This window comes from Chiloscyllium plagiosum, unplaced genomic scaffold (assembly GCF_037043375.1).
Source record: "Chiloscyllium plagiosum isolate Xiang-an unplaced genomic scaffold, Cpla_swu_hap1 HiC_scaffold_1, whole genome shotgun sequence".
NCBI lineage: Eukaryota > Metazoa > Chordata > Chondrichthyes > Orectolobiformes > Hemiscylliidae > Chiloscyllium > Chiloscyllium plagiosum.
This window is the reverse complement of record NW_028270139.1, coordinates 151711708-151739669: the sequence shown is the minus strand read 5'-3', so window position 1 is coordinate 151739669 and position 27962 is coordinate 151711708. Positions and strand designations below refer to the sequence as shown.

The 27962-nt window shown below is 40.6% G+C and overlaps 1 protein-coding gene across 3 annotated transcripts in view; it reads right to left on the bottom strand.

Moving 5' to 3' along the window:
* The window catches only part of gfra4a (GDNF family receptor alpha 4a), a 187964-nt gene that overhangs the window by 13004 nt on the left and 146998 nt on the right, over positions 1 to 27962 (bottom strand). For 2 of the 3 annotated variants that reach the window (XM_087991633.1, XM_043696209.2), the window contains 3 exons: positions 26735 to 26869; positions 22973 to 23136; positions 97 to 11207 (listed from right to left, as the gene is read on the bottom strand). In XM_087991633.1, the coding sequence (XP_087847759.1) occupies positions 11067 to 11207; positions 22973 to 23136; positions 26735 to 26869 (440 nt within the window). In that variant the 3' untranslated portion in view covers positions 97 to 11066. Of the gene's footprint in view, positions 1 to 96; positions 11208 to 22972; positions 23137 to 26734; positions 26870 to 27962 lie in introns of those variants that run through there. The other variant, XR_015758538.1, reaches the window with a different exon arrangement.

Here is a 27962-nt window from a genome sequence, read left to right as displayed (position 1 = left end):
GACAGGATTAATTAACAGGCTCGATGACTTAACCTCACTCTAGCTGTAGATTCTTGTTTCTGGATCATGTGCTGTGAATAAAGGACACAAACCATCACTTGTTTACATTTTAATATGGATAATAAAAATCACTCATTACAATCAAAAGAAAATTCATACATAGCTTCCTAACAGCGAGGACTTGTTGCCATAACAAGAACATTAGCATGAAATTTGCATGGTCAGTGGAGGGAGGTGGCAGGAAGAAGGAAAGAGATTTGCCAGAAGAGACATTGTACATCACAGAACAGGACATCCAGGTTCCAAATCAGTACACTGACAAGTGATAACAAAAAGTACTGTATGAAAGAAATGGCAATACAGTATTTTGAAATGTTGACCCTTTTATTTTCCCACCCTTCCAATGGTTGACAAAATCAGCCAGGAACATGATTAACACATATAACTGCTTGTGTCATAGAGCTCAGAATATCTCATAGATCTCAGAAAATCAGCTTGTTTTTAGAAAGATTTTCTGTACAGAAATAGCTATAATTCTAGAAAATATGTTTGTTAATGTTTCGTTAACTGGACCAATGCTGTTCACTCACAGTCTTTGCTGAATAAGCTGCAGCAGGATGAATACTCAGCAGGCACTGGTACAAGACTGTCAATGTCCCTTCCCTCCTTCCCCCATTTCCCTAACTTTGTTTATGGGAGTCACTCAAGGAATAGCTTATTGTCAGCTTTGTACCAAGTAACAACTGAAGGCAATACAATGTCTGACCTGGAGACAGTCTGGGACTCCCTTTCCACTACACCAATCATGCATCTCCAATGGAGGTCTTAGCTTCAGAATAGTCTTCCTATCTTTAGGCCTGAACGATCAGGTTATGGTGTTCCAGAAGTCCAGGCTTTGAATTCTTAGTTCAAATCAAGTGGACCCTTTATGGGCAACTCATCAATGCATGCGTGGTGGAAGGTCATAAAATCTTACCCTGCATAGGTCTAAGCACCTAATCAATGATAGTAAAGATACTTATCCTGGAAAGAGCATCGTTGTGGCCTATTAAATCAATCTGAAAATCCTTCCACTACCTCATACAATTCATCATGGTTCCACTTAGCTAGGTGAAACAGCTCAATTTGATTACTGATGAATTATATTTGCATTGTCAAATAGTATCGAGAACTGGCTAAAGGCTGGTTTCATTTGGGACTTTTGAAAATGGGAGACTTCACAACAGAAGGACACCCTTTCCAACATCATTATGGATATACCTACATGGCATGGACTGCAACAGTTCATGAAGATTTCTCGTCACTTCTCAAGGGTAACCAGGGATGTCAGCTTTGTGCTATTTGAGGTGAGGAACAATCCTCATTTTGCATCCAGTGTTTGGGTGAAATGATTCAAGATCATAGAACAGTTTGACCCAAATGCAACATACAGTTCCCCTGTTTCAAAAGGTTTAGAAGTTAGACTTGGGCTGAATCACAAAATCAAACGTTTGGTGCTGGAAAAGCACAGCAGGTCAGGCAGTATCTGAGAAGCAGGAGAATTGATGTTTCGGGAATAAGCCCTTCGTCAAGAAAACCTGATGAAGGGCTTATGCCCGAAACATCAATTCTCCTGCTCCTCAGATTCTGACCGATCTGTGTGCTTTTCCAGCACCACACTCTGATCTCCAGCATCTGCAGTCCTCACTTTCTCCTGAATCACAAAATGGCCAACAGTGAAATCGCAGACCACTACATGTACAAAGAACAGTACAGCACAGAAACAGGCCATTTATCCGACCAAGACTGTACTGACACTTGATGCCCTTCTAAACTAAAAACCTTTTGCCTCTAAGCAATCTGTATCCCTCTGTCCCCAGCCTATTCACGTATCTGTCAAGATGCCTTTTAAATATTGCTTTTGTATCTGCCTGCACAACCTCTTATGGCACTACATTCCATGTACTCACCATCAGTTGTGTAAAAACCTTGCCTCTCACACCAACTTTAAACTTACCCTCTTTTACCCCTAAAACTATATTCCCTGGTACCTAATATTCTACCCTGGGGAAAAAAAAATCTGACTATCCATGCTTCTCTTAATTTTATAAACTTCTGTCAGGTTGGCCCTTTATCCCACAACGTTCAAATGAAAACAAACCAACCAATTTATTTTATTGTGCACTCTAAACAGGCTGTCAATTCACTACCAACCATTTTAAGATACTACACTGGACTGTACTATTATTCCAACGTTTCTCAGTCCCTGAACAGCACCAATGTGATACTGAGGTGCAGCCACTCCTGCTTACCAGGTGATGTTGCAGGCAGTTTGATGTTATGAACATACCTGAAAATCTGAGTTGTAATTGTCCAAAACTCATTCTACTTAGGGCCCATGTATAGTCTTGAAAGAAAAAGCTTTCATAAGACCATAAGATGCAGGGGCAGAATTCGGCTGTTCGCTTGTGGCTGATATGGTTCTCAAAACTATTCTCCTGCCTTCTCTCCATAACTCTTGATCCCCTTATCAATCAAGAATCTATCGCTCTGTCTTGAATTCACTCAGTGAATTGGCCTCCACGGCCCTGTGTAGCAAAGAGTTACACAGATTAACTATTCTCTGGCTGAAGAAATTCTCTCTCATCTCATTTCTAAAGGTGTGTCCCTTCACTTTGAGGCTGTGCCCTTGGGTCCTAGTCTCTCCTACTGGTGGTAACATGTTCTGCATGTCCATTCTATCTAGTCAAAGAGTCATAGAGAAGTACAGCGCAGAAACAGACTCTTTGGTCCAACTCATCCATGCCGACCAGATATCCCAACCCAATCTAGTCCCACCTGCCAGCATCTGACCCATATTCCTCCAAACTCCTCCCATTCATACACCCATCCAGATTCCTTTTAAATGTTGCAATTGTACCAGCCTTCACCAATTCCTCTGGCAGCCATTCCATACACGCACCACCTTCTGCATGAAAAAGTCGCTCCTTAGGTCTCTTTTATATCTTTCAGCTCTCACCTTAAACCTATGCCCTCCAGTTCTGGAGTTCCCCACCTCAGAGAAAAGACCTTGTCTTATTACCCTATCCATGCCCCTCATAATTTTATAAACCTCTATAAGGTCACCCCTCAGCCTCCGATGCTCCAGGGAAAACAGACCCAGCCTATTCAACCTCTCCCTCCTCAAAATAGCTCAAATCCTCCAACCCTGGCAACATCCTTGTAAATCTTTTCTGAACCCATTCAAATTTCACAACATTCTTCCAATAGGAAGGAGACCAGAATTGCATGCAATATTCCAAAAGTGGCCTAACCAATGCCCTGTACAGCCACATCATGACCTCCCAACTCCTATACTCAATACTCTGACCAATAAAGGAAAGCGTACCAAACACTTTCTTCACTATCCTATCTACCTGCGACTCTACTTTCAAGGAGCTATGAACCTACACTCCAAGGCCTCTTTGTTCAGCAACACCCCATAGGTGAATTGGCCATGCTAAATTGCCTGTAGTGTTGGGTGAAGGTGTAAGGGAATGGGTCTGGGTGGATTGCGCTTCGGCGGGTCGGTGTGGAGTTGTTGGGCTGAAGGGCCTGTTTCCACACTGTAAGTAATCTAATCTTGCTAAAATTTGCTTTCCTGAAATGCAGCACCTCGCATTTATCTAAATTAAATTCCATCTGCCACTTCTCAGCCCATTGGCTCATCTGATCAAGATCCCGCTGTAATCAGAGGTAACCTTCTTCAATGTCCACAATCCCCACCCCCTCATCCTTCTAAACTCCTTCAAGGATAGATCTAGAAACCTCAAGTGCTCCTCGTGACAAGCCCTTCATCCCTGGGATCACTCTTATAAACCTCCTCTGGACATCCTCCAATGCCAGCATATTCTCCCTCAGATGCCGGGCCCAAAATTGTTCATTCCGTCATCAATTTAGGTGTATTTTAGCCCAGTTCCCTAGCTAAAATAAAATGTTCAGAGAGAAGGGGTTTTCTCGAATTGTGGGCCACTCAGTTTTCCTTCTTTTTCCAAAAAAACACTACATCAAGTGCAGATTGAATCACTACAAATGCAAATGCTGATGTAAAATAATCAAACGTGACAACTGCAATGAATTAGCCAGATACTATTTGTAAAATAACACTCATGAAAAGTAGGATCTAAGATAAGTACATGAGATTGAGCAAGAGGATAACATCTTTGGGAGTGTAGTGAAATACTATTTAAATATTTAGCTGTGGCAACTAAGATGTCTATTTTTCCCCAGAGAAATAGATTCAATTAGGTTATATCCGAAATGAAGAAAGCCTTCAGTACTGTGACCCACTATTTAATGTAATATTATCCCTCAGTTCCTTCAGCAGCACTCCGCTTTGAGTTGGAACTTTGCAATTGCATTGGACATCTCCATGATTTGGGTTTATGGCCATGACTCAAGGAGGGAGTTCATAATTGTGGCAACAGGCAAGGTTTTACTTGTGTAAGACGGCACAGCTCTTTGGCTAAAGACATGATTTCCTTCAGAATTTCACAAGAAAACAGCACAGACGGGGATCATTGGAACTGTGGCAGATTTTTGAAAGAGCTAACTATAACCACACCCCTTTTCTTTTCCCACAGCCCTACATTTTGCTTTTCCTTTACGTACGCATTCAATTTCCTTTTGAAAGTTATTAATAAGCTGTTTTTCATGCAATGCATTCCAGATCATAACAAATCAGAATATAATTATTATTTTCTGATGTTACCTTTGGTTCTTTTGACAATTACCTTAAATCACCAGCTTTTGACCCCCATCCCAGTCCCAGAAACACAGCTTGACCTACTATCCTCCATTTTTTTTGGTTCCCCTCCAGAATTACAAGAGAAAACAGGAAGGACCAAAGTAATCTCTTAACATCAACAACATCATTGCCAGTTCACTGACCTCTGAAATGTAGTTATTTTTCTTGATTGTACTGTGAACCTGGTTAGAACATGATAGCTCCCGTGTGCAGACAATACTATTTGTAAACTAGAACATAGAACATAGAAAAATACAGCACAGAACAGGCCCTTAGGCCCACGATTTAATCTTAATGTAAAATATAATAACTTAACCTATACACCCCTCAACTCACTGCTATTCATGTGCATGTCCAGCAGTTGCTTAAATGTCCCTAATGACGCTGCTTCTACCACCACTGCTGGTAATGCATTCCATGCATTCACAACTCTCTGCGTAAAGAACCTACCTCTGAAGTCTCCTCTATACCTTCCTCCTAATATCTTCAAACTATAAGACCTTGTACCAGTCAATCCTGCCCTGGGGAAAAGTCTCTGACTATTGACTCTATCTATTCCTCTCATTATTTTGTACACCTTGATCAGGTCTCCTCTCTTCCTCCTTCTCTTCAGAGAGAAAAGTCCAAGCTTATTCAAACTTTCCTCATAAGGCAAGCCCTCCAGTCCAGGCAGCATCCTGGTAAGCCTTCTTTGCACCTCTGTATCTTTCCTATAGTAGGGCGACCAGAACTGGACACAATATTCCAAGTGTGGTCTCACCAGGGACTTGTAGAGCTGAAGCAAAACCTTACAGCTCTTAAACTCGATTCTCCTGTTAATGAAAGCCAAAACAACATATGCTTTCTTAACAACCCTATCCACTTGGGTGGCAACTTTGAGGGATCTATGTACTTACAAACCCAGATCCTTCTGTTCCTCCACACTGCCAAGAATCCTAATGGATTCTAATGGATGTGTCTCTGAACAAGCAAGGCAAATGGTATGGAAATATGCAAATAAATCACATTATGAATTACATGAGAATCTTCCATGCTTGCTACATTTAATTTGAAGTTCAAATATCCACATAAAGCTGATTTATGCTCTGCAATCCCTTTTAGAATACTGAATGGACTCACCAACATTTAGCATTCGCCTATACCCGTGTTTTGGTTTTTGCTGCTGTTGACCTATTATTTACTTATCTATGCTATTTAACTATGCAATCTGCCTGTATTGCTCGCAAAACAAAGCTTTTCACTGTGTCTTGGTACACGTGACAATAAATTCAATTCAATTACAGTGCAGTATTAAAATTTGCCTTTAATAATTTAACCCCAATCTATTTGTATTTCTGTACACATCTGTAAACTTTACAGCTTTATGGAAGTGGGGCTAATTGTTCCAAATTAATTGACAAAATAGTATTGCATTTACGTGACCATTAGAAGATGACATGAGATTTGGTAGGGCCACATTGTGAAGACTGCATTCATTTACACTTGTTTTGATAAGACACACACCAGTGGCTGATTGTACAGTTCTCCTGGGGTGGGATGGAGGAGTGATGCATATTTAATACCCATCTGATCAAGATACCGTTGTCCTCAGTTAACCTTCTACACGGTCCACTATACTTCAATATTGGCGTCATCTGCAAACTTACTAACTATACCTCCCATGTTCACATCTAAATAATTTATAAAATGATGAAAATCAGCATCAATCCTTGTGGCACACTGCTGGTCACAAGCTTCCAGCCTGAAAAGCAACCTTTTATCACCTTATTACCTTTGAGTCAGTTTCAAATAACTATTTCTCCCTCTATTCCATATGATCTAACCTTGCTGAACAGTCTACCAAGAGGAACCTTGTCAAACGCCTTTGTGAAGTCCATATAGATTGCATCGTCACTCTGCCCTCATCAATCCTCTTTGTTATTTCTCCAGAAAACTCAATCAAGTTCGAGACATGATTTCCCACGCATAAAGCCATGGCTTTGGTCATTTCCTTATTCCTGGTACCCCTAACAGCTGTTATGGTTTTGCACTGTATGAGAGGTCCCATGTCTAAACTCTGAAACTGCTGGGACATTCCAGGAAGAATAAGGCTCAAAATGGCCATTCCTATATACTGTCACTTAAAAAGTATTCCGGATGTATGTTAGCTCGCTGAGCTGCTTCACTATCATTCTAGGTAACATCATCCTTCCTCATCTGCATGTAAGGACACTAGTGACAGTGGGTCATTTCTTTTTGTGGCTAGTTGATGCTCATGTATCCTGGTGTGACCCACTCTCACTGGTATCCTCACATACAGATGAGGAAGGACACAACTTGGACTGTGACAACACATCCATCCTAGGATGAGCCAAAGAGGCACACACGAGAATTCCTAGAAGCATAGCATTCCAACCAGAACTCTATCAACAAACACATCGACTTGACCCCATTTACCACCCTCTGAGAAAAAGAACAGGAAATGATATCACCACAGGAAATGACATCACCAACCCAAGGAAACCTAAACACTTAAATAGAGAGAGTGAGTCACTAACACCAGTGCTTCATTGGAGGCTCATGATAATGTTACCTAGTATGGTGATGAAATGTCTGAAAATGAGCTTTCCAGCTCAGTGAACAAACTTATATCCAGAACCTCAACATGAACTACAAGCCTTCTCAAAACTCGCTAACTTAAAAACTATGATTTAGAAACTGGTTAAAAGGAAATGGATAGTGACATCAACATAATGTGTTGGTATTCCACTTTATTTCTTGACTGGCTGATGAGACTGAGAAGAGCAGATAGCTCTGCATGGTGTAAGACCATAGGAATAGGAGCAGAAGGCTTTTAAAATTTTTAAAAATCGTTTTGTGGGACTTGGGTGTCACTGGCTGGGTCAGCATTTATTGCCTGGTCGTAATTACCCTTCAGATGGTGAGCTGCCTTCTTGATCTACTGCCATCCATGTAATGCGTTGACCCACAATTCCACGTGCAAGGGAATTCCAGAATATTGACCCACCAACACTAAAGAAACCATAATCTATTTCCAAGTCAGGATGGTGAGTAGCTTGTAGGGAATCTTGGAGGAGGTGAATCCCATGGATCTGCTGCCCTTATTCTTTTAGATGGAAGTGGTCGTGGGTTCTGAAGGTGCTGTCTGAGGATCAACACTGAATTTGCACTATCATTCAACGAGACCATGGCTGTCAGATAATCCTCAACTCCACTTTCCTGTCTTTTCCCTGTAACACTTGAATGCCTTACTGATTTTTTAAAAATCAGGCTCAGAATAGTTTACAAGCCAGTGTCAACAGCTCTCTGGAGTAAAAGAGTCCACAGATTCACTACTCTTAGTGAAGAAATTCCTCCTCATCACTCCTAATTGAGTGACACAAATTCTGATATTGTGTAAGGTTTGAGTTCATCTCTCCTTCAATGACTGACAATAATGAAGTATACTATATAGTTACCATGGATGCAATACTAGGATTATTGCTGTTTGTTGCCCTTGAGAAGGTGGTAACTTATCTTCTTAATTGATGCAGTCCCTTTGCTCAAGGTGCTGCCATAATACCGTTGGGTAAGGCGTTCCAAGATTTTGAACCAGAATTCAAAATTTATTAAACTGGCCCAAAACACACAGGTTATCTATTATCAAAAGCATAATGTTAACAAATCAGTCTTGTTTTAAAAAACACAGATTAAGGTTAAACCTTTGGGACAGAGGTGAAAGCAATGCAAAACAAAGTAAATTACAACAAAAATAGACAGGAGGCTCCTCTAATGGTTAGGTTGATTGCATTGATGTACATGTGAATCAGAGTTATATGGACCAGATAGGTTACACGATTGATCCTAAAAGCAGTTATGATTTCAGCCAGTGCAGCAGTAAGAAAGAAATTGCATTTATATTGTGCCGTTCACATCCTCAGTATATTCCAAAGCACTTTACATTTTATTAAGTAAAAATAGCTGAAATTGAATAACTGTACACAACAGGTCTAGCAGAATAAACACGATCACTTGGTTCACAACTGCAGATCATTTTCTGAACGATAGCTCAAACTTACCCAGATACCTGGGGAAGTAAAAACATTCTTCTTAGGAACTGTGGATAGGGGTAAGCTATGGGAACTGTCCAAATGATTTTTTTTTTAAATCACAGAACAATATGCATTTATATAGTACCTGGAGTACAACAAGACATCTACATGTTGTTTGAAAGGAGAGTGAAGCTTACCAAGGCAGAAAGTAGCTTAGTCAATGAGGAAGGAGTTAATGCATACCCTAGGGCCTAGACAATTAAGCTGCAACAATGTTGGGTGCAGGAGAGGTCAGAATTGAAGGAACACAGTTTTTGGAAGATTGCAGGTTACAGGACCAGAGTGGGGAAGGTGGTGTAGATATGAACAAAAGGATATGAATTTTAAATTTGAGGTTTTATTAGACCAAGAACCAACATAGGTCAGTGAACAGAGTCTCGAATTTAAAACAATCTCTCTATAAAGGGATGCAAAGTAAGGATAAAATATTAAATATTATCTTTCAATAATGGCATAATTCCTCCTCAACCACCAGAGAAAATACAGGGCCTCTACACCTTAACTTTCATGTTGAGGATTTGGAAACTTTAATGGAGTTCCAATAGAATCTATAAGAACTAAGATTCCTGTTTAACCATGCTGGGCTAAAAAACTGTCAAGCACGTTGCTTGTTTACAAATTCTGATGGAAGTTCTGTCTGGTATCTGCCATGGTGTAGCAGTTTTGCCTCTGAATCAGACAATACTGGTTAGCTTATCTCTTCTAGCTTATCTCTCTACGTTTCAGGCTCTCTGCCTTTATTCCTGATGAAGGGCTTTTGCCCGAAACGTCGATTTCGCTGCTCCTTGGATGCTGCCTGAACTGCTGTGCTCTTCCAGCACCACTAATCCAGAATACAGGTTCAAGGCCCACTTCAGAATCTTCAGCACAAAAACCTAGGCTGACAGCCTGGTGCAGTACTGAGAGAAAACTGCATTTTGGAGGAGACATTAAACTGAAGGTTAGTCATGCAATCCCATGGGTCTGTTTCATATGGAATAATCTGTGTCGTTCTCAAAATTTATCCCTTCATGTTCACAAAAATTAAACCTGATTTGTTATCATAAAGTTACACTTGGCATTTCTTAAACTGTAACAATGGCCATGTTTCAAAAATACTTACTTACTTGCATGCAATGCACATTTGGAAATCCTGAGGTTGTGGAAAGTATTATATAAATGCAAACTTCTATTTTCTGTTGTAAGTGGTTGTTTAGAAGTCTAAAATTACTGCAACATTTTCTTTAGGAAGATAATGCTGCCTTTCAGAAGTGGATACTTGGAGGAGACAGTTGAGATGTCCTGAAAAGATGTCTCTAGTTTTGCTGAGAACCATCAAGCGTGTGCTAACACTGACTAAAGTCTGAAATATTGGAAATTATTTCTCCCTCAGTTCCCTGTGGTACCGAGAGCTGCCTGTTGACCATGAATGGAGGAACTAAACGGCAATTTGTGAACAATGAACGCGCCACACCCCTCCTAGATTCAGGACTTCCACTAACATTTGACGAGGAACCGCCAGTTTATACAATATGGAGATCGACCTTGAACATCTCAAAGTGGGTGTGGAAGCTTAACCTTTGTAAAAACTGGGGGGAAAAAAATATAAAATTTGCAGCGAATTAAGTACCTCCGAAAAGCCATGAAAAGGGAATGAGCTTTGGGTTGTCCTGCTGTGGGGCAGAGTCTCCTTCCCCAGTCGGACAAGGTGAAGCTTAAACTGGTTACTTAGGTACTGCCTTTTCTAAAAATAAACATCCTTACGCTCAGAAGACGGCGCATTCATTTGTTGACAGTTCTCCAGGATCCATCCTTGCTATTGTTGGGGGTATGTGTGTGTGCGTGTTTTTTCATTGACAATGACTGTTATCACCTGACACCAACGTCTCCCCGGTAACGTGTCCGTTGTCAGAGAGCTTCCCCGCCGGAAGTGCGCGTCGCGAAATGCTTCCCCCCCCCCCCCATTTTAACGGCCGAAGTGTGCGTCGCAGAATGTCTTCCCCACCCCGGCAGAAGGGTTTCCGGCCTTGCTCAGTTTTCGATAGAGGAAACAAAATGGCGCCTGGACAGCACAATATCTCTCGTGTCCTTCGTGTTAAAATCTCCCACCCCACCACCCCCCCTCCCAGGGAGAGAGCTGGATGAAGTTTAATAATACATTGGTGTTTTGTGTGAGCGTGGAGAGAGAGAGAGAGAGAGAGAGGTGTGGATCTGTCCAGCCTCTGGATTGTTCACATTGTAAAGTGGAGGTGGAAGGAGGCGAGCAGGAGGCCCCAGACCAGCTCCGCTTGGCTGCCCACAGCCACCGCCAGGCCCAAGGCCTCGGAGGCCGAGCGTGTCGACTCTCTCCACAGTGGTCTCTCGTCAGCGACCTGCAAAGAGAGACCAGAAGACATGATCATTCGTGCAGCACAGAAAGAGATCATGCACCCATCATGTACTTATAATTCCACTCCTCCACCTGTGAATAAAATCAAGTTAGGGCATGTTTTCCTTTTGCAAATACAATTGGGAGATGCTAGAGAAGAGGTATTGTGTTTACGGATTCAGTAATCTGGAGACCAGTGTTCAAATTCCACCAGGGCAGATGGTGGTGTATAAATTTAAAATTTGACGAGAATATGGAATTGGAAGCTTGTCTTAGTCATTGTGACCATGAAGCTACCAATGATTGTCTTTAAAAACGCATTGGGTTTGCAATGCCCATCTGGTGTAACCTACAAACCATTCCAAATCCATCAATGTCATTGAATCTTTACTGCCATCTGAAATGGCCCAGCACATCATTCACTTCTAGGGTAATTAGAGGTGGATAATAAATATTGCCCTTGCCAGCAATATCCACATGCCAAGAAATAGAGTCATAGAGATGTACAGCATGGAAATAGACCCTTCAGTCCAACGTCTCCATGCCCACCAGATATCCCAACACAATCCAGTCCCACCAGCCAGCACCAGGCCGATATCCCTCCAAACCCTTCCTATTCATATCCAGATGCCTTTTAAATGTTGCAATCGTACTCCACAACTTCCTCAGACAACTCATTCCATACACGTACCACCCTCTATGTGGAAAAAGTTGCCCCTTGTCTCTGTCATATCTATCGACTAGCCAAGAGGAAAAGGGAAATGTAATAAGGTCCAGGCAGCTAAGAACAGAACAGGCTTTGGAGGAGTATCGGGAGAGTAGGACCAGTCTTAAATGAGGAATCAAGCAGGCTAAAAGGGGTCATGAAATAGCTTTAGCGAGCAGAATTAAGGAAATTCCCAAAGTCTGTTATTCTTGTATAAGAAGCAAGCAGGTAACTAGAGAAAGGATTGGTCCACGAATTGATAAGGAAGACTGTCGAACCTGAGAAAATGGGGGAGATTCTGAATGATTACTTTGCATCAGTTTTCACTGAGGAGAGGGACATGATGAATTTTGAGATGAGAGATAGAGGTTTGATTACTCTGGATCACGTTGATGTAAGTAGGGAAGATGTGTTGGGTAGGCGAGAGGTTATTAAGGTGGACAAATCCCCAGGACCGGATGGGATCTATCCCAGGTTGCTGAGGGAGGCGAGAGAGGAAATAGCTGGGGCCCTGACACATATCTTTGTAGCATCCTTAAAGACAGGTGAGGTGTCGGAGGACTGGAAGGTTGCTCATATTGTCCCCCTGTACAAGAAGGGTAGTAGGGATATTCCGGGTAACTACAGACCAGTGAGCTTGACGTTAGTGGTAGGAAAGTTGCTGGAGAAGGTACTGAGGGATAAAATCTATTTATATTTGGAAATGAATGGACTTATCAGTGATAGGCAACGTGGATTTGTGTGGGGGAGATTGTGCCTTACCAATTTAATAGAGTTCTTTGAGGAAATGACCAAGTTGATAGATGAAGGAAGAGCTGTAGATGTCATATACATGGTCTTTAGTAAGGCGTTTGATAAGGTTCCCCATGGTAAACTAATGGAGAAGGTGAAGTGTGCAGGATGTTCCAGCTAGGTGGATAAAGAACTGGTTGAACAACAGGAGACAGAGAGTAGTAGTTGAAGGGAGTTTCTCGAAATGGAGAAAGGTGACCAGTGGTGTTCCACAGGGGTCAGTGCTGGGGCCACTGCTGTTTGTGATATACGTAAATGTTGGAATAATCAGCAAGTTTGCAGATGGAGACAAAGATTGATGGAGTAGCAAAAAGCATAGGGGACTGTCAAGGAATACAGATAGACTGGAGAGTTGGGTGGAGAAGTGGCAGATGGAGTTCAATCCAGGCAAATGTGAGGTGATGCATTTTGGGAAGTCTAATTCTGGAGTGAATTACACACAAAATGAAGAGCCTTGGGAAAAGTTGATGAGCAGAGAGATCTGGGAGTTCAGGTCCATTGTACCCTGAAGGTTGCTGCACAGGTGGATAGAGTGGTTAAGAAGGCATATGGTGTGCTTGCCTTCCTCGGACAAGGTATTGATATAAGAGCTGGCAGGTCATGTTAAAATTGTACAAGACATTGGTTCGGCCGCTTTTAGAATACTGTGTACAGTTCTGTCGTCACATTACGAAAAGGATGTGGACGCTTTGGAGACGGTAAAGAGAAGGCTTACAAGGATGTTGCCTGGTATGGAAGATGCTAGCTATGAGGAAAGGTTGAGTAGATTAGACTGTTTTCATTAGAGAAAAGGAGATTAAGGGGGACTCTGAGGTCTATAAAATCATAAAGGGTATAGACAGGGTAGATAGAGATGAGCTTTTTCTCAGGGTGAAGGATTCAATAACGAGAAGTCACACTTTTAAGGTGGGAGGTGAAAAATTTAAGGGGGATACACGCAGAAAGTACTTCACATAGAGGGTGGTGGGTGTCTGGAATGCGTTGTCAGCAGAGGTGGTAGAGGCAGGCATGATAAATTCATTTAAGATGCGTCGGGACAAATGCATGAGTAAGTGGGGAGCAGAGGGATACAGATGCTTAGGAATTGGGCGACAGGTTTAGACAGTGGATTTGGATCGGCTCAGGCTTGAAAGGCCGAAGGGCCTGTTCCTGGCTGTAAATTTTCTTTGTTCTATTCCCTCTCACCCTTAACCTATCCCTTCTATTTCTGGACTCCCCCACCCCAGGGAAAATACTTTGTCTATTTATCCTATCCATGCCCCTAATGATTTTCTAAACCTCTCTAAGGTCACCCCTCAGCCTCTGACGCTCCAGAGAAAACAGCCCCAGCCTATTCAACCTCTTTATAGCTCAAATCCTCCAACTCTGGCAACATCCTTGTAAATCTTTTCTGAACCCTTTCAAGTTTCACAACATCCTTCTGATAGGAAGGAGACCAGATTTGCACACCTTATTCCAAAAGTGGCCTAACCAATGTCTTGTAAAGCCGCAACATGACCTCCCAACTCCTGTACTCAATACTCTGACCAATAATGGAAAACATACCAAACACCTTCTGCACCATCCTATCTACCTGCAACTCCACTTTCAAGGAGCTATGAACCTGCACCCCAAGGTCTCTTCACTCAGCAACGCTCCCCAGGACCTTTCCATTCAGTGTATAAGTTCTGCTAAGATTTGCTTTCCCAAAATGCAGCACTTCAGATTTATCTAAATTAAACTCCATCTGCCACTTTTCAGCCCATTGGCCCATCTGATCAAGATCCCATTATAATCTGAGATAACCTTCTTTGCCGTCCACTACACCATCAATTTTGGTATCATCTGCAAACTTACTAACTGTATCACCCAAATCATTTATATAAATGATGAAAAGTATTGGACTCAGCACCGATCCTTGTGGCATTCCACTGGTCACAGGCCTCCAGTCTGAAAAACAACCCTCAACCACCACCCTCTGTCTTCTACCTTTGAGCCAGTTCTGTATCCAAATGGCTAATTCTATATAGAGTTTATAAAGTCTATAGTTCTCTATAGAGAGTTAGGCAGGAATTTAAAAAGGAGATCCTCGAGAGTAGTAATATCTGAATTACTCCTGGTGCTGCGAGCTAGTGAGGGTAGGAATAGGAGGATAGAGCAGATGAATGCACAACTGAGCAGCTGATGTATGGGAGAAGGATTCACATTTTTGGATCATTGGAATCTCTTCTGGTGTAGAAGCGACCTGTACAAGAAGGACAGATTGTACCTGAATAATATATTGGCAGGGAGATTTGCTAGAGCTGCTCAGGAGGATTTAAACTTTTAAGGTAGGGGGGGTGGGAGATAGTGAGGAAAGAGATCAATCTGAGACTGGTACAGTTGAGAAAAAAAAGCCAGTCAAACAGTCAGGGCAGGCAGGGTCAAAGCAGAGAACAAGGTCAGACTGATATATTAAACTGCATTTATTTCAATGCAAGAAGCCTAACAGGGAAGACAGATGAACTCAGGGCATGGTTAGGAACATAGGACTGGGATATCAAAGCAATTACAGAAACATGGCTTAGGGATAGACAGGACTGGCAGCTTAATGTTCCAGGATACAAATGCTACAGGAAGAACAGAAAGGGAGGCAAGAGAGGAAGGGAAGTGGCGTTTTTTGATAAGGGATAGCATTACAGCTGTACTGAGGGAGGATATTCCTGAAAATACATCCAAGGAAGTTATTTGGGCTGAACTGAGAAATAAAGGGATGATCACCTTATTGGGATTGTAATACAGACCCCTAATATTCAGAGGGAAATTGAGAAACACTCGGTTATCCGTAAGAATAATAGGGTGGTTATGGTAGGGGATTTTAACTTTCCAAACATAGACTGGGACTGCCATAGTGTTAAGGGTTTAGATGGAGAAGAATTTGCTAAGTGTGAAGAAAATTTTCTTATTCAAATAATAAAAAGTCTTTTTTGAATGTTGGCATACATCTGCCCATTTCTCTCGTGCATTTATCTATTAGTTTCCCTTGTCTTCTGGTTCCAAAAAGTCTGAAATCATCACTCAAAAAGCTGGAACTTTATTGCATGTATGCATGGCTATGGGCTAATGGAACATGGAGAAATGAGTACTGCAGATGCTGAAGATCAGAGTCTGGTACTGGAAAAGCACAGCAGGTCAGGTAGCATCCAAGGACCATCGATGTTTTGGCATAAGCCCTGAAAGTGTGGATTGTCGTGCTCCTCGGATGCTGCCTAATCTGCAGTGCTTTTCCAGTGCCACACTTTTTGGCCAATGAGACATTATTACTAAAGACTGCAGCCAGGTAATGAAGGGTAACATCCTAGGGTTCGCATAACTAACAGCAGTTCCTAGCTTTACATGAATAAAATAACAGTATCACATCACCCTTAAAAAATACAGTCCCTCTATCTCAACAACTATTCCAATGATTAAATTTTTTCTCAGCATAAACAATTAGAAACCAAATTTATAAATAAATAAAATAAAACCTTTTTAATAGCTTTTTCTGTCAAATCAACATTATTCACAATATCACTGAAGGTAAGATGTGTCTCCAACCTATAGATTTGGCATTCATTGCTCTCAACATCGAGTTGCAAGCTGCACAGTTGATGCAATGTATTTTTATAATCTGGTTATGGATAATTAACATTTAAGAATAAATCGAAATATGGCATTTTAACCAAGAGAACTACATTAGATTACTTACAGTGTGGAAACAGGCCCTTCAGCCCAACAAGTCCACACTGACCCGCCGAAGCGAAACCCACCCAGACCCATTCTCCTACATTTACCCCTTCACCTAACACTACGGGCAATTTAACATGGCCAATTCACCTAACCTGCACATTTTTGAATTGTGGGAGGAAACCAGAGCACCCGGAGGAAACCCACGCAGACACGGGGAGAATGTACAAACTCCACACACTCACCTGAGGCGGGAAATGGACCCGGATCTCTGGCGCTGTGAGGCAGCAGTGCTAACCACTGTGCCATCCAGTATGGCACAAGATTTTATTTTTAAGTAAAATTGTCACTATTAAGTTAATACAATTTATACCTATAATATGTATATTATTTACAGGTTTAACCTTACTAGCACTAATATATTTTTTAAGATTACACATAAATTTGTAAAGTTATTGCTATAGGACCATCCCCATAAGTACGTCACAGTACTCTAGAGAATTCTTCTCGACACCAGCAATTCTCAGATAAAACTTTTACTTACCATCTCTTGACTCTGGATGCCTCAATTTTAAAACAGGGAAATCTCGCACCTTCAGTTCTCTCACAAAATTTAAACTGAGATTAATATTCACTTGTGATAACGTTAGCTGCTGTTCTCACAAACTTTAGACCATAAGACCATAAGACATAGGAGTGGAAGTAAGGCCATTCGGCCCATCGAGTCCACTCCATCATTCAATCATGACTGATGGGCATTTCAACTCCACTTACCCGCATTCTCCCTTAATTCCTTGCGACATCAAGAATTTATCAATCTCTGCCTTGAAGACATTTAGCGTCCCGACCTCCACTGCACTCCGCGGCAATGAATTCCACAGGTCCACCACTCTCTGGCTGAAGAAATGTCTCCGCATTTCTGTTTTGAATTTACCCCCTCTAATTCTAAGGCTGTGTCCACGGGTCCTAGTCTCCTCGCCTAACGGAAACAATTTCCTAGCGTCCACTCTTTCCAAACCATGTATTATCTTGTAAGTTTCTATTAGATCTCCCCTTAATCTTCTAAACTCCATTGAATACAATCCCAGGACCCTCAGCCGTTCCTCGTATGTTAGACCTACCATTCCAGGGATCATCCGTGCGAATCTCTGCTGGACACGCTCCAGTGCCAGTATGTCCTTCCTGAGGTGTGGGGACCAAAACTGGATACAGTACTCCAAATGGGGCCTAACCAGAGCTTTATTCCAACCGTCTTGAGATAAATGACAACATTGCATTCGCTTTCTTAATCACGGACTCAACCTGCATGTTTACCTTTAGAGAATCCTCGACTAGCACTCCCAGATCCCTTTGTACTTTGGCTTTATGAATTTTCTCACCGTTTAGAAAGTAGTCCATGCTTGTTCCAAAGTGCAAGACCTCGCATTTGCTCACATTGAATTCCATCAACCATTTCCTGGACCACTCTCCCAAACAGTCTAGATCCTTCTGCAGCCTCCCCACTTCCTCAGTACTACCTGCCTGTCCACCTAACTTCGTATGATTGGCAAACTTCGCTAGAATGCCCCCAATCCCTTCATCCAGATCATTAATATATAACGTGAACTAAGGGAAATGTAGTAATCTTGAGTTTACACGTCAACTTGAGTACCAGTTCTTGAGAGGAAGAGTTCCTGGGATATGTTTGAGAGTTTTCTGGAGAGATATGTTGAGTGACTGTCTTGCCACAGGCTATTTTAGAATTAGTTTTATTCAATGAGAAAAGACAAATGAATAATCTTGCAGAATAACGTTTAGGAAATGGTGGCCATAGTATGTTAGAATTTTCCATTAAATTTGAAAGAAAAGATGCAGTTCAATGTGAAACTAGTGTCTCGAGTCTAGATTATAGTGAATATTAAAGTACGAGGAGGACGTTACCTGGGGTCACTTGGAAAAAATACATTGAATAGTTTGACAATAGATAGGCAATGGCTTGTATTTAGAGACTATATTATTATTTGACAATAGTGTTTTTTTTTTAAAGTGTATTATTTTAAGGCAAAACTACCCAATAAAAAAGCCAAGAGAAACGTAAATAAGGGAAGTCAAAGATAATGTTAAATCAGAAGAGGAGACTTATAAACTACCAAAATAAAATTGTGACGCTGAGGATTGGGAGAGATTTATATTTTAAGACCAAGAAGTTAATGAAGAAAGAGAATTTGAATGTAAGCTAGCAAGATGCATAGAAACAGACTACAAACGTCTATAGTTATAGAGTCACAGAGCCTTACAACACGGTAACAGACCTTTCGGTCCAACTAGTCCATGCTGACCATAATCCCAAACTGAACGAGTCCCATCTGCCTGTGTATGGCTCATATCCCTCCAAACATTTATTATTCATTTACTTATCTAAATGTCTTATAAATGTTGTAACGTACCAGCATCCACACTTCCTTTGGAATGTCATTTCACATACAAACCACTCAAAAGAAAAAGATTACCCTCGTGTCTTTTTTAAAATCTTTCTTCTCTCACCTTAAAAATATGCCCTCTAGTCTTCAAATCCCCATCCTAGAGAAAAGACACATTCCATTCTCCTTATCAATGCCCCTCATGATTTTAGAAACCTCCATAAGGCCATCCCTCAACCTCCCATGTTCCAGTGAAAAATGTCCCAGTGTTCCCCCATAATGCAAACCCTCTATTCTTGGCTACATCCTGGTAAATCAATCTCCATCTTAATAAAATCCTTTCTATAGCAAGGCAACCAGAACTGGACACAACACTCCAGGAGAGATCTCATCAATACCTGTACAACCTCAATATAACGTCCCAACTCCTATACTCAAAGTTCTGAGCAACAAAGGCAGACCACTTTTTTAAATCTTGTAAACCTTATTAACCATTGTATCCACATGTGATGCAAACTTCAAAGAATTATGCATCTGAACCCCTATGTCTCTCTGTTCTACAACAGATTAATTATGTGTCCTGTTCTTGTTTGTTTTACCAAAATGCAATACCTCGCAATTATCCAAATTAAACTCCATCTGCCACTCTTCAGCCTATTGACCAATTGATCAAGATCTCTTTGTAATCTTAGATAACATTCTTTACTGGCCACTATACCTCCAATTTTGGTATCACGCGCATACTTACTAACCATGCCTTCTATTACTGTGTGCAGTTTTGGTCTCCCTACCTAAGGAATGATATAATTACCATAGAGGGAGTGCAGAGGAGGTTCACTCAGTTGATGTCAGAGATGGCAGGACTGCCTTATGAAGAGAGATTGGCTTAACTGGACTTTATTCACTAGAGTTTACAAGGATGAGAGGAGATCCAATTGAAATAACAGGGCTGGATGAACTAGACGCAGGGAGTATGTTTACCCTGATTGGGGATTCTAGAACAAAGGGGCACAGTCTCAGGATACGGGGTAGACCATTTAGGAGTGAAATGAGGAAATATTTCTTGATTCAGAAGGGTAGTAAATCTGTAGAATCCTCTACCACAGAAAGCTGTGAAGGCCATGTCACTGAATGTATGCAAGATAACGATAGATAAGTTTATAGATTTTAAAAGCATTAATGGGTATGGGATAAAAAGGCGAAAATATGACGAACCATAATCATATTGACAGAGCAGGTTCAAAGTGCTGAATGGCTTCCTCCTGCATCTAGTTTCTATGATTCTATGATCCCTTGTTCTCCTTAGTGCTCTGACTAGTTGGACTGCTGCTGTTAACAGTTCAGTCCAGGTCACTGAATCTGGAGGACCTTCCTAACCTGCACAGCTCAGTCAAACACTCAGACAGTGAAATTAACCACTGACCAATTTGAAATACTGGAGAACAGAGCACAATATGTGAAAAAAACAAATTCTGGAAATCTGCCAAAAATGAAGTTATGATGTTCAACTGACCTTTCAATTTCTGGTGTAGACTTTTCTGTTGTAATTGTTAACACCATCTGATCAATGTAAATGATTACCTAATTTTAAAATGGACAATTTAAGTGTAAGGAACTATATGCACAATCTTAGGAATTTTTAATTGAAAATATGCCACTAAATAGCCCAATTTATCCTAACATTAAAGCAACTTTGCAAGCTAATTTACTGGCAATATTTGATTGGCACTGTTCAAAGCAGTGAGCTTTATAGTGTATCCTATTTGGAAGTTTCAAACCTTGCTGTCCTTCATAAGCTCTCGTTTGACTTGATTGATAAGCCATTCAACTTAGTGTTTTCCACAGTTCCTTTACGATATTCTTTGGCCTCAATTTATTTCTTCGTGATAAGCATAGACAGGCTGTGACTGCAGTGTGTTAGTGATATAATCAGTTCCTCCATTTCCAATTCACTTTAATAGAATGTGGATGAGTCCCATTTTAAACACATTTTCTACTCAAAGCCTAATAATTTCATTTTGGTTTTCAGTTCTATTGTTGACACCCTAAGGGACTCGATTCCCTCCTTTTCTCTTGTGATCTGTCTTTGTTTCCAATGCTCCTGGTTCTGGCATTTAATGCACTAGAATACGATGTATCATTACTGATGTTTTACAATAGTGAATGAGTTAGAGTAATAACACACAGAGTCTCAGTTTCTATTTCGTCATGGCAGTTAAAGAATATGACTTTTAAAAACACAGACATAAAAAGCTGGTAGCAATAAAAATGAACCCTCCAGGTTTGACATAAAAGTCTAACTAGTTCATTGATTCTCCTTCGGAAATTAAATCTGCTGTCCTTGTTTGAAATGGGACTTCATACCAATACTGTTGATCCTTCCTTCTGAAGCAGCCAAGCAAGGGTCTCTATATCAAATCACTTACAATTTTAGAAAAGTATTTAACTATCATCCAGTTAGTTTGACATCAGTTATTGGGAAAATGATGTAACAGCAGAGCACTGTGGAATGCATAATATGATAAAACTGAGTCAACATAGTTTCACAAAGGGGAAATCATCCCCAACAAAGTTGCTTACTTGAAGAAGTAGCCAGCAGGATAGATAAAGGGAAAGCAGTAAATGGAATATATTTGGATTTTCAGAAGTTGGTTGATAGGGAACTATAGGTTAGGATACTTCATAAGATATTGCTGTTGGAAATATTTATTAGCATGGATAGAGGATTGGCTAACCAATAGAAGGCAAAGTTGTGAGGGGGCGTGGGGGGCATTTTCAGGATGGGAATATTCAAATAGTATAGTTTAAAGGGGTCACAGTTGCTGGGGGCCACAGTTATTTACAATATATATTAATGATTTGGATGAGAAATATGAATGCATTTTTGCCCAGTTTGTGAATGACAAAAATAGGTGGGAAGGCAAGTGGTGAGGATGACTCACAGAGTCTACAGTGAAATACAGATAGTTTAAGAGAATGGGCAAAACCTTGGCAGGTGGAATGTAATGTGGGGAAATTTGAGGTTATGCATTTTGGCAAGATAAATTGAGGAACTGAATATTATTTGAATGGAGAAAGCATAAAGCTACAGAAGAGTATATGAATCACAATCGACAAGCTTTGAAGTTTAGTAGATGGCCAACAGAGAATAATGGTCTTCATTTTTTTTAAAAATGGGATATAATAGGAGGGTGATTTTGCTAAAATTATACAAGTCACTAGGCATACTATAGCTGAAACAGTGTGAACAGTTTTGCAGTCTTTACCTAATGAAAGATATAGTTGCATCAAAAGCAGTCAAGAGAAGGCTCACTAGGTGATCCCAAGTGAGAAGGGACTGTTGTACGAGAATAGATTGGGCCTCTCTCATTGGAATTGAGAGGAATATGAGGCAACTTTATAAAAGCATACAAGATTCTTAGAAGACTTAACAGAGTTTGAAGGTTGTTTCCCCTTGTGGGAGAGTCTAGGACCAGAGAGCATAATTATGAATTTAGGGATCACTCATTTAAGTCGGAGATAAGAAGGAATTTCTTCTCTGTGGAATTCTTTACCATGGATGGATTTTGAGAGTGTGTTGGTAAATATATTCAAGGCTGAGATAGACAGATTTTACCCAATAAGTGAATCAAGGATTATGGGGAAAAGGCAAGAATGTGGACTAATACTGCTTTTCATTTCTTTTGTATGTAATTAACATTTATAGAACATATAGAACATTACAGTGCAGTACAGGCCCTTCAGCCCTCAATGTTGCGCCGACCTGTCATACCAATCTGAAGCCCATCTAACCTACACTATTCTTTTGTTAAGTGTGTATGAACAATCTCTGGTGAGTATGTTCAGTGATTAACCTCCATGGCAAACAAAAAGAAAAATCAAATTTATAGTCTACAAAGTCAAGTCTAACTCTGGGATATGAATTACCCAGTAACATCATCAGCTACAGTCATAATCTGACAAAAACAGCCTCACACTATGTCCAGTCATATTCTCACTATCCCTGACAAACAAGAATCCACTACAAACCTAGTTATCAATAACAAGAATCCTGGCTGATTTCTTCCCCTTCCTGAAGACAGGGATGCTTTAATTTGAGTTTATTTACTTCAGCAAACACCGAAATTAAAATATACTCGTCTGTGCAGTAAGAGGACATTTCGTTTCTTTGCTACATTCTATTCCTACCTGTGTAGTTAGTGATGGGTCAAACATATTTTCATCTAAGTGTGAAAGTTCTGTGTCATTTGAGTGTTTGTCCATTCTGGTCTGCGATGTGGGGAGAGTTGACTGTTGAACACTGGAGCCTGTGTTAAGATCTGTCCCATTTCCAAATGCTTGAAATGCATTCTCTGTAAATAAAGAGAAAAAAAGATAGGTTTAAACCCATGAAGTACAGGGTCTCAGTGTTGATTCATTATTCAGTATTTATCTATTTTCAGAAGATGCTGCAACGCAACATTTCAGTTTTAACCCATTTGCTCAATTACTGCACAATTCAATAAAGTAAGAGCAGAGGACTGTGGATGCGAGAAATCTGAAATAAATATAGAAAGTTTGCTGGGGAGATGGGCATCATCTGTGGAGAGAGAAACAGAGTTAACATTTTGAATCCAGAATGACTCTTCTTCAGAATGGAGTAAAGGTGATTTAGGTTTAATATCTGAAGAAGAGTCATTCACATCGGACAAGAAATATTGCCTCATATATTGTAGCAGTACATATGTTATTAAAATCTACACTTCCATGTCAAACAACATATTGGAATGCTGGAAAATCAGCAGGATCTTTGGAATGAGAAACCATTTGTATTTCAGATCAACATCAACTTTTTATCTACGTGCTATCTCTTGTCAAGATCATCTGAACATATGAGGAGAAAGTGAGGTCTGCAGATGCTGGAGATCAGAGCTGGAAATGTGTTGCTGCACTTTTCCAGCAACACATTTCCATCTGAACATATGGTCAGTTTTCACCTGTAGACTTGGTGACATCCAAATCTACCTGACCACCATTCTCCTGCTGCCTTTTTTGTCTGACTGCTTGAACCACAGCTAGATCAGATTGAGTAGAAATTTCTTCCAACTAAATATTGGAAAGATTGAAGATGTTGTCTTCAGCACCCATGACAAACTGTTACTGCTTCCATAACTTTCTTGAGCAATTGTCTAAAGCTGAACCAAAATATTCTCAATTTCCTAGTTGTTCTCATATTTAACCTCAAAATGACCTTTTGACCACATATCCATGCATAGCCACACACACTGCCAGTAAGGCCATTGATTTCCACCTCCATATCATTGCCTGACTCCACTCTCTCTTCAGAGTCAAGATTAGAGTGGTGCTGGAAAAGCACAGCAGGTCAGGCAGCATCGACATTTTGGGCAAAAGCCCTTCGTCAGCCCTTCATCAACTCTCTCTCTTCAGCTCATCCCTACCTTATAGCCATTTATATGTAGTAATGCCATCCCACTACCTCACAAATCATAAGGAAAACTTTTAAAAATAAAGCAAGTTGATATAAAAATCATGCATTGCTACTTTTAAAGAAAAGATTAATAAAAGATTGACAGTTGGCTTTGAAATTTCAGTGAAGTGAGATACTTAAATTCTCCAGAAACTGCATTACAAAGAAACTTATTTTTAAAACTCTACTAATTATTGTGTGAGATTATGGTCTCGCCTAGAGTAAAAGACTCAAAAGTCTTATTGACTTCTCAGAGATTACTGAATATGCATCAAAAGCAGAGGATGCAGAATTCTGGCTCACAGCTGTTGGTTGCCAGACAGGGAGGGTCGAAAGTTGTACATGTTTTCATATTTGTTTGTTGCCTCCTTCATACTCCCTTCCTCTAACCCTTTTTGTAATCTCCAAAGTGATATCTCTGTTCCTCTGCGTATATGCTGAGATGTAAATACGTATTTATGTGTTAAAGGGCTGGAAGATGTTCAGAGAAGGTTTACTACATTAATACCTGGAATGGTTGTGTTGTCTTATGAGGAAAGGTGGGACACGGTGAGCTTCTCTCTGCTGGAGTTTAACGATTAAGAGGTGGCTTGATTGAAACATACAAGAAATTGAAGGGACTGAACATGGTGAGCACGGAGAAGACGTTTCCTCTTATGGAAGGATTTAGAACTTGAGTCACACATTTGTGAGGTGTTGCATTTTGAAAAGGCCAATCAGGGCAGGATTTATACAGTCAATGGTAGGATCCTGGGAATGTTGCTGAACAAATTGATCTTGAGATGCAGGTTCATACTTCCTTGAAGGTGGAGTCACAGATAGACAGGGTAGTGAAGAAGACGTTTGGAACACTTGCCTTTGTTGGTCAGTGTATTCAGTATGTGAGTTGGGATGTCATGTTGCAGCTGTACAGGTCATTGGTTAGGTCTCTTTTGGAATGCTACATTCAATTCTGATCTCCCTGTTATAGGAAAGATGTGAAACTTGAAAGGGTTCAGAAAGAATTACGAGGATATTGTCGAGCTTGGAGGGTTTCAGCTATAGAGAGAGGCTGAATAGGCTGGGGCTGTTTTTCCTGGAGCATCAGAGGCTGATGGGCGAACTTATAGAGGTTTATAAAATCATGAGGGGCATGGATGGGTGAATAGCCCAGGTCTTTTGCCTAGGATAGAGGAGTTCAAAACTAGGAGGCATAGATTTAAGGTGAAAGGGGATATAAAAGGAAGCTAAAGGGCAACTTTTTCATACAGAGGTAGGTGTGTGTATGAATTAGCTGCCAGAGGAAGTGCTGGAGTCTGGTAGAATTACAACATTTAAAGGTATCTGGATGAATAGGAAGGGTTTAGAGGGATATGGACCAATTGCTGGCAAATGGGACTAGATTAGGTTAGGATATCTCGTTGGTATGGACAAGTTGGACCAAAGTATGTGCTATACATCTCTATGACTTTATTAAGCAAAGTGATGAAGTGGAATTTATTCTCCCAGGTGTTGTGAATCCTTAGAAGTTTGTTCTTGAATAAAGGTGGTGGGAGCAGAATCTTCGAATATTTTTAAGGTGGAGGCAGAGAGAGATTCCTGTTAAACAAGTGAGTGCGACAATATCAGGCTAAACAGGAAAGCGGATTGAGGTTATAATAGATCAACCATGATTTTATTGAGGGCTGAAGGAATCTACACTTACTCCTTGTTCACGAGTGCTGACTGCTTGAGCATCCCCAATCTTAATGACTGTGCTATTGGTTGCTATAACTTCGGTTGCCATGACCCTAGGCTCTGGAATTCTCTCCCTAATTTCTTTAACTTGCCATTTCTTTTCATCTTTAAGATACTCCTCGAAACCTACCACTTTGATTAAGCCCTGGTCATTTACACTATCTCTTTAGATGCCTCGGTGTTAAATTTTGACTTATAATGCTGCTATTATGTTGTTGAACGAGAATATGCAGGCTATGAACAACTTTCCTTATATTACTGGATTGGCTAAACTAAATTGGCTGCAATGTGTTCTGGGACATCTGGAGGTCATGAAAGGTGCTTTCTTACATGAAAATCTTTCTGACTTTCAGGGACCAAGTCAGGGAAATGAACAGCAGGAGGGAAACGTCTTCGACAGGGTGGAGATCAGAATCATGCAAGTGATAACAATGAGAGGCAAAAGGGACTAAAGTAAAGAATGGAGCCAGCAAAGGATAACGCTGGTCCAGTGTGGGTGTAAGAGTTTGCATGAGGAAAATATTGATAATCTAGGAAGGAGCAGATGACCGATCTCAGGAATATCACAGGAGGAGGGAAGGATATAGACCAACCGATGAAACACTGGGAGCCCAACAGACCTCCTCGTCCTCCATGACTCTGGTGCAGGGATCCACCAGAATGGGGATTGTTTTTGCTCAGATTTCCAGCATTTGCAGTAGTTCAGTTTTGCTTTAGGCAATATATTATACATCAGTTACTTATCTATACAAAGTAGCCTTACTCACTGAGGCAGATATTATCCGTGAAGAGGTTGAGGAAGCCCTCACAGTCCTCTCTGTGGTTTCCACTGCCACTGCAGGTACACCAGGGTGCCACATTAGAGCTGGAATTGTCGATATAGTTTGGTGTGACTACAGTACCTAACAAAAGAGATAAAGAACTGTCACCATAGAGGAAGATTTGATGAACATCTCCTGAAGACCATGAATGAAGAACCTTCATTGGTTTGGCTCCATTATTGCAGATATATTCAAGATTAGCTACAATTCATACATTGACAAAAAGGTTTGTTCATTACTGCTAAAGAAAGTCAGGGAAGAAAAGGTTAAGTAACAGTTTTGCTTTGCATTGAGAATAATTTCAATATCTGGGTCTCAGTGTGCAGGAGCTAAATAACAGGAAAAAGTCATGAGTGGGAATGAAATCCACGAACTGCTGAAAAAGTATCAAGGCAAAGAGTGATGGTCAAGGTTTATATGACTAGGAAAAAGCATAAAAATGGCTTGTTAAAAGCTCGTATAGGTCTTAAAAAGGAACCATTCAGTTAAAACGAATGTGGGTCCATTACAGACAGAGTTAAGAATACAGCCACGAGGGAGAAGTTAAATTATCATTTTGAGTCTGTTTTCATTGAGGAAGATACAAAACAGAACTCTGTGTCTTACGGTCTTATGCTCCACAACCACCTGATGAAGGAGCAGCACTCCGAAAGCTAGTGCTTCCAAATAAATCTGTTGGAGTATAATCTGGTGTTGTGTGATTTTTAACTTCTTCTACAGAATTAGAGATCCAATTAGAGAAAATGAGAAGGAATTTAATATTAGCAAGAAGGTTGCACAGAAGAAATGGATAGGGTTAAAAGCTGATAACTCCAGAACCAATGGAAATAGAGACCTAACATCAGTAGTAGGGAAAGTGCTAGATTCTACCAAAATGGATGTGATGAAAGTACACTTGGATAAAAAGAAAATCTGATTGGGCATAGTCAACATGGTTTGAAGATTGGGAAATCATATTTGATGAACTTGCAGTTTTTTGAGGACTTTACTAACAAAATTAAGAAAGGGCTGTTAATGTACTTAATATACTTGGATTTTCCAAAGGAGTTTGGAGAATCCCAGAGGACTGGAAAAAGGCTAATGTAACACCCCCCATTTAAGAAGGGAGGGAGGCAGAAGATTGAAAATTGTAGGCCGGTTAGCCTGACCTCAGTCATTGTCAAGATTTTAGAGT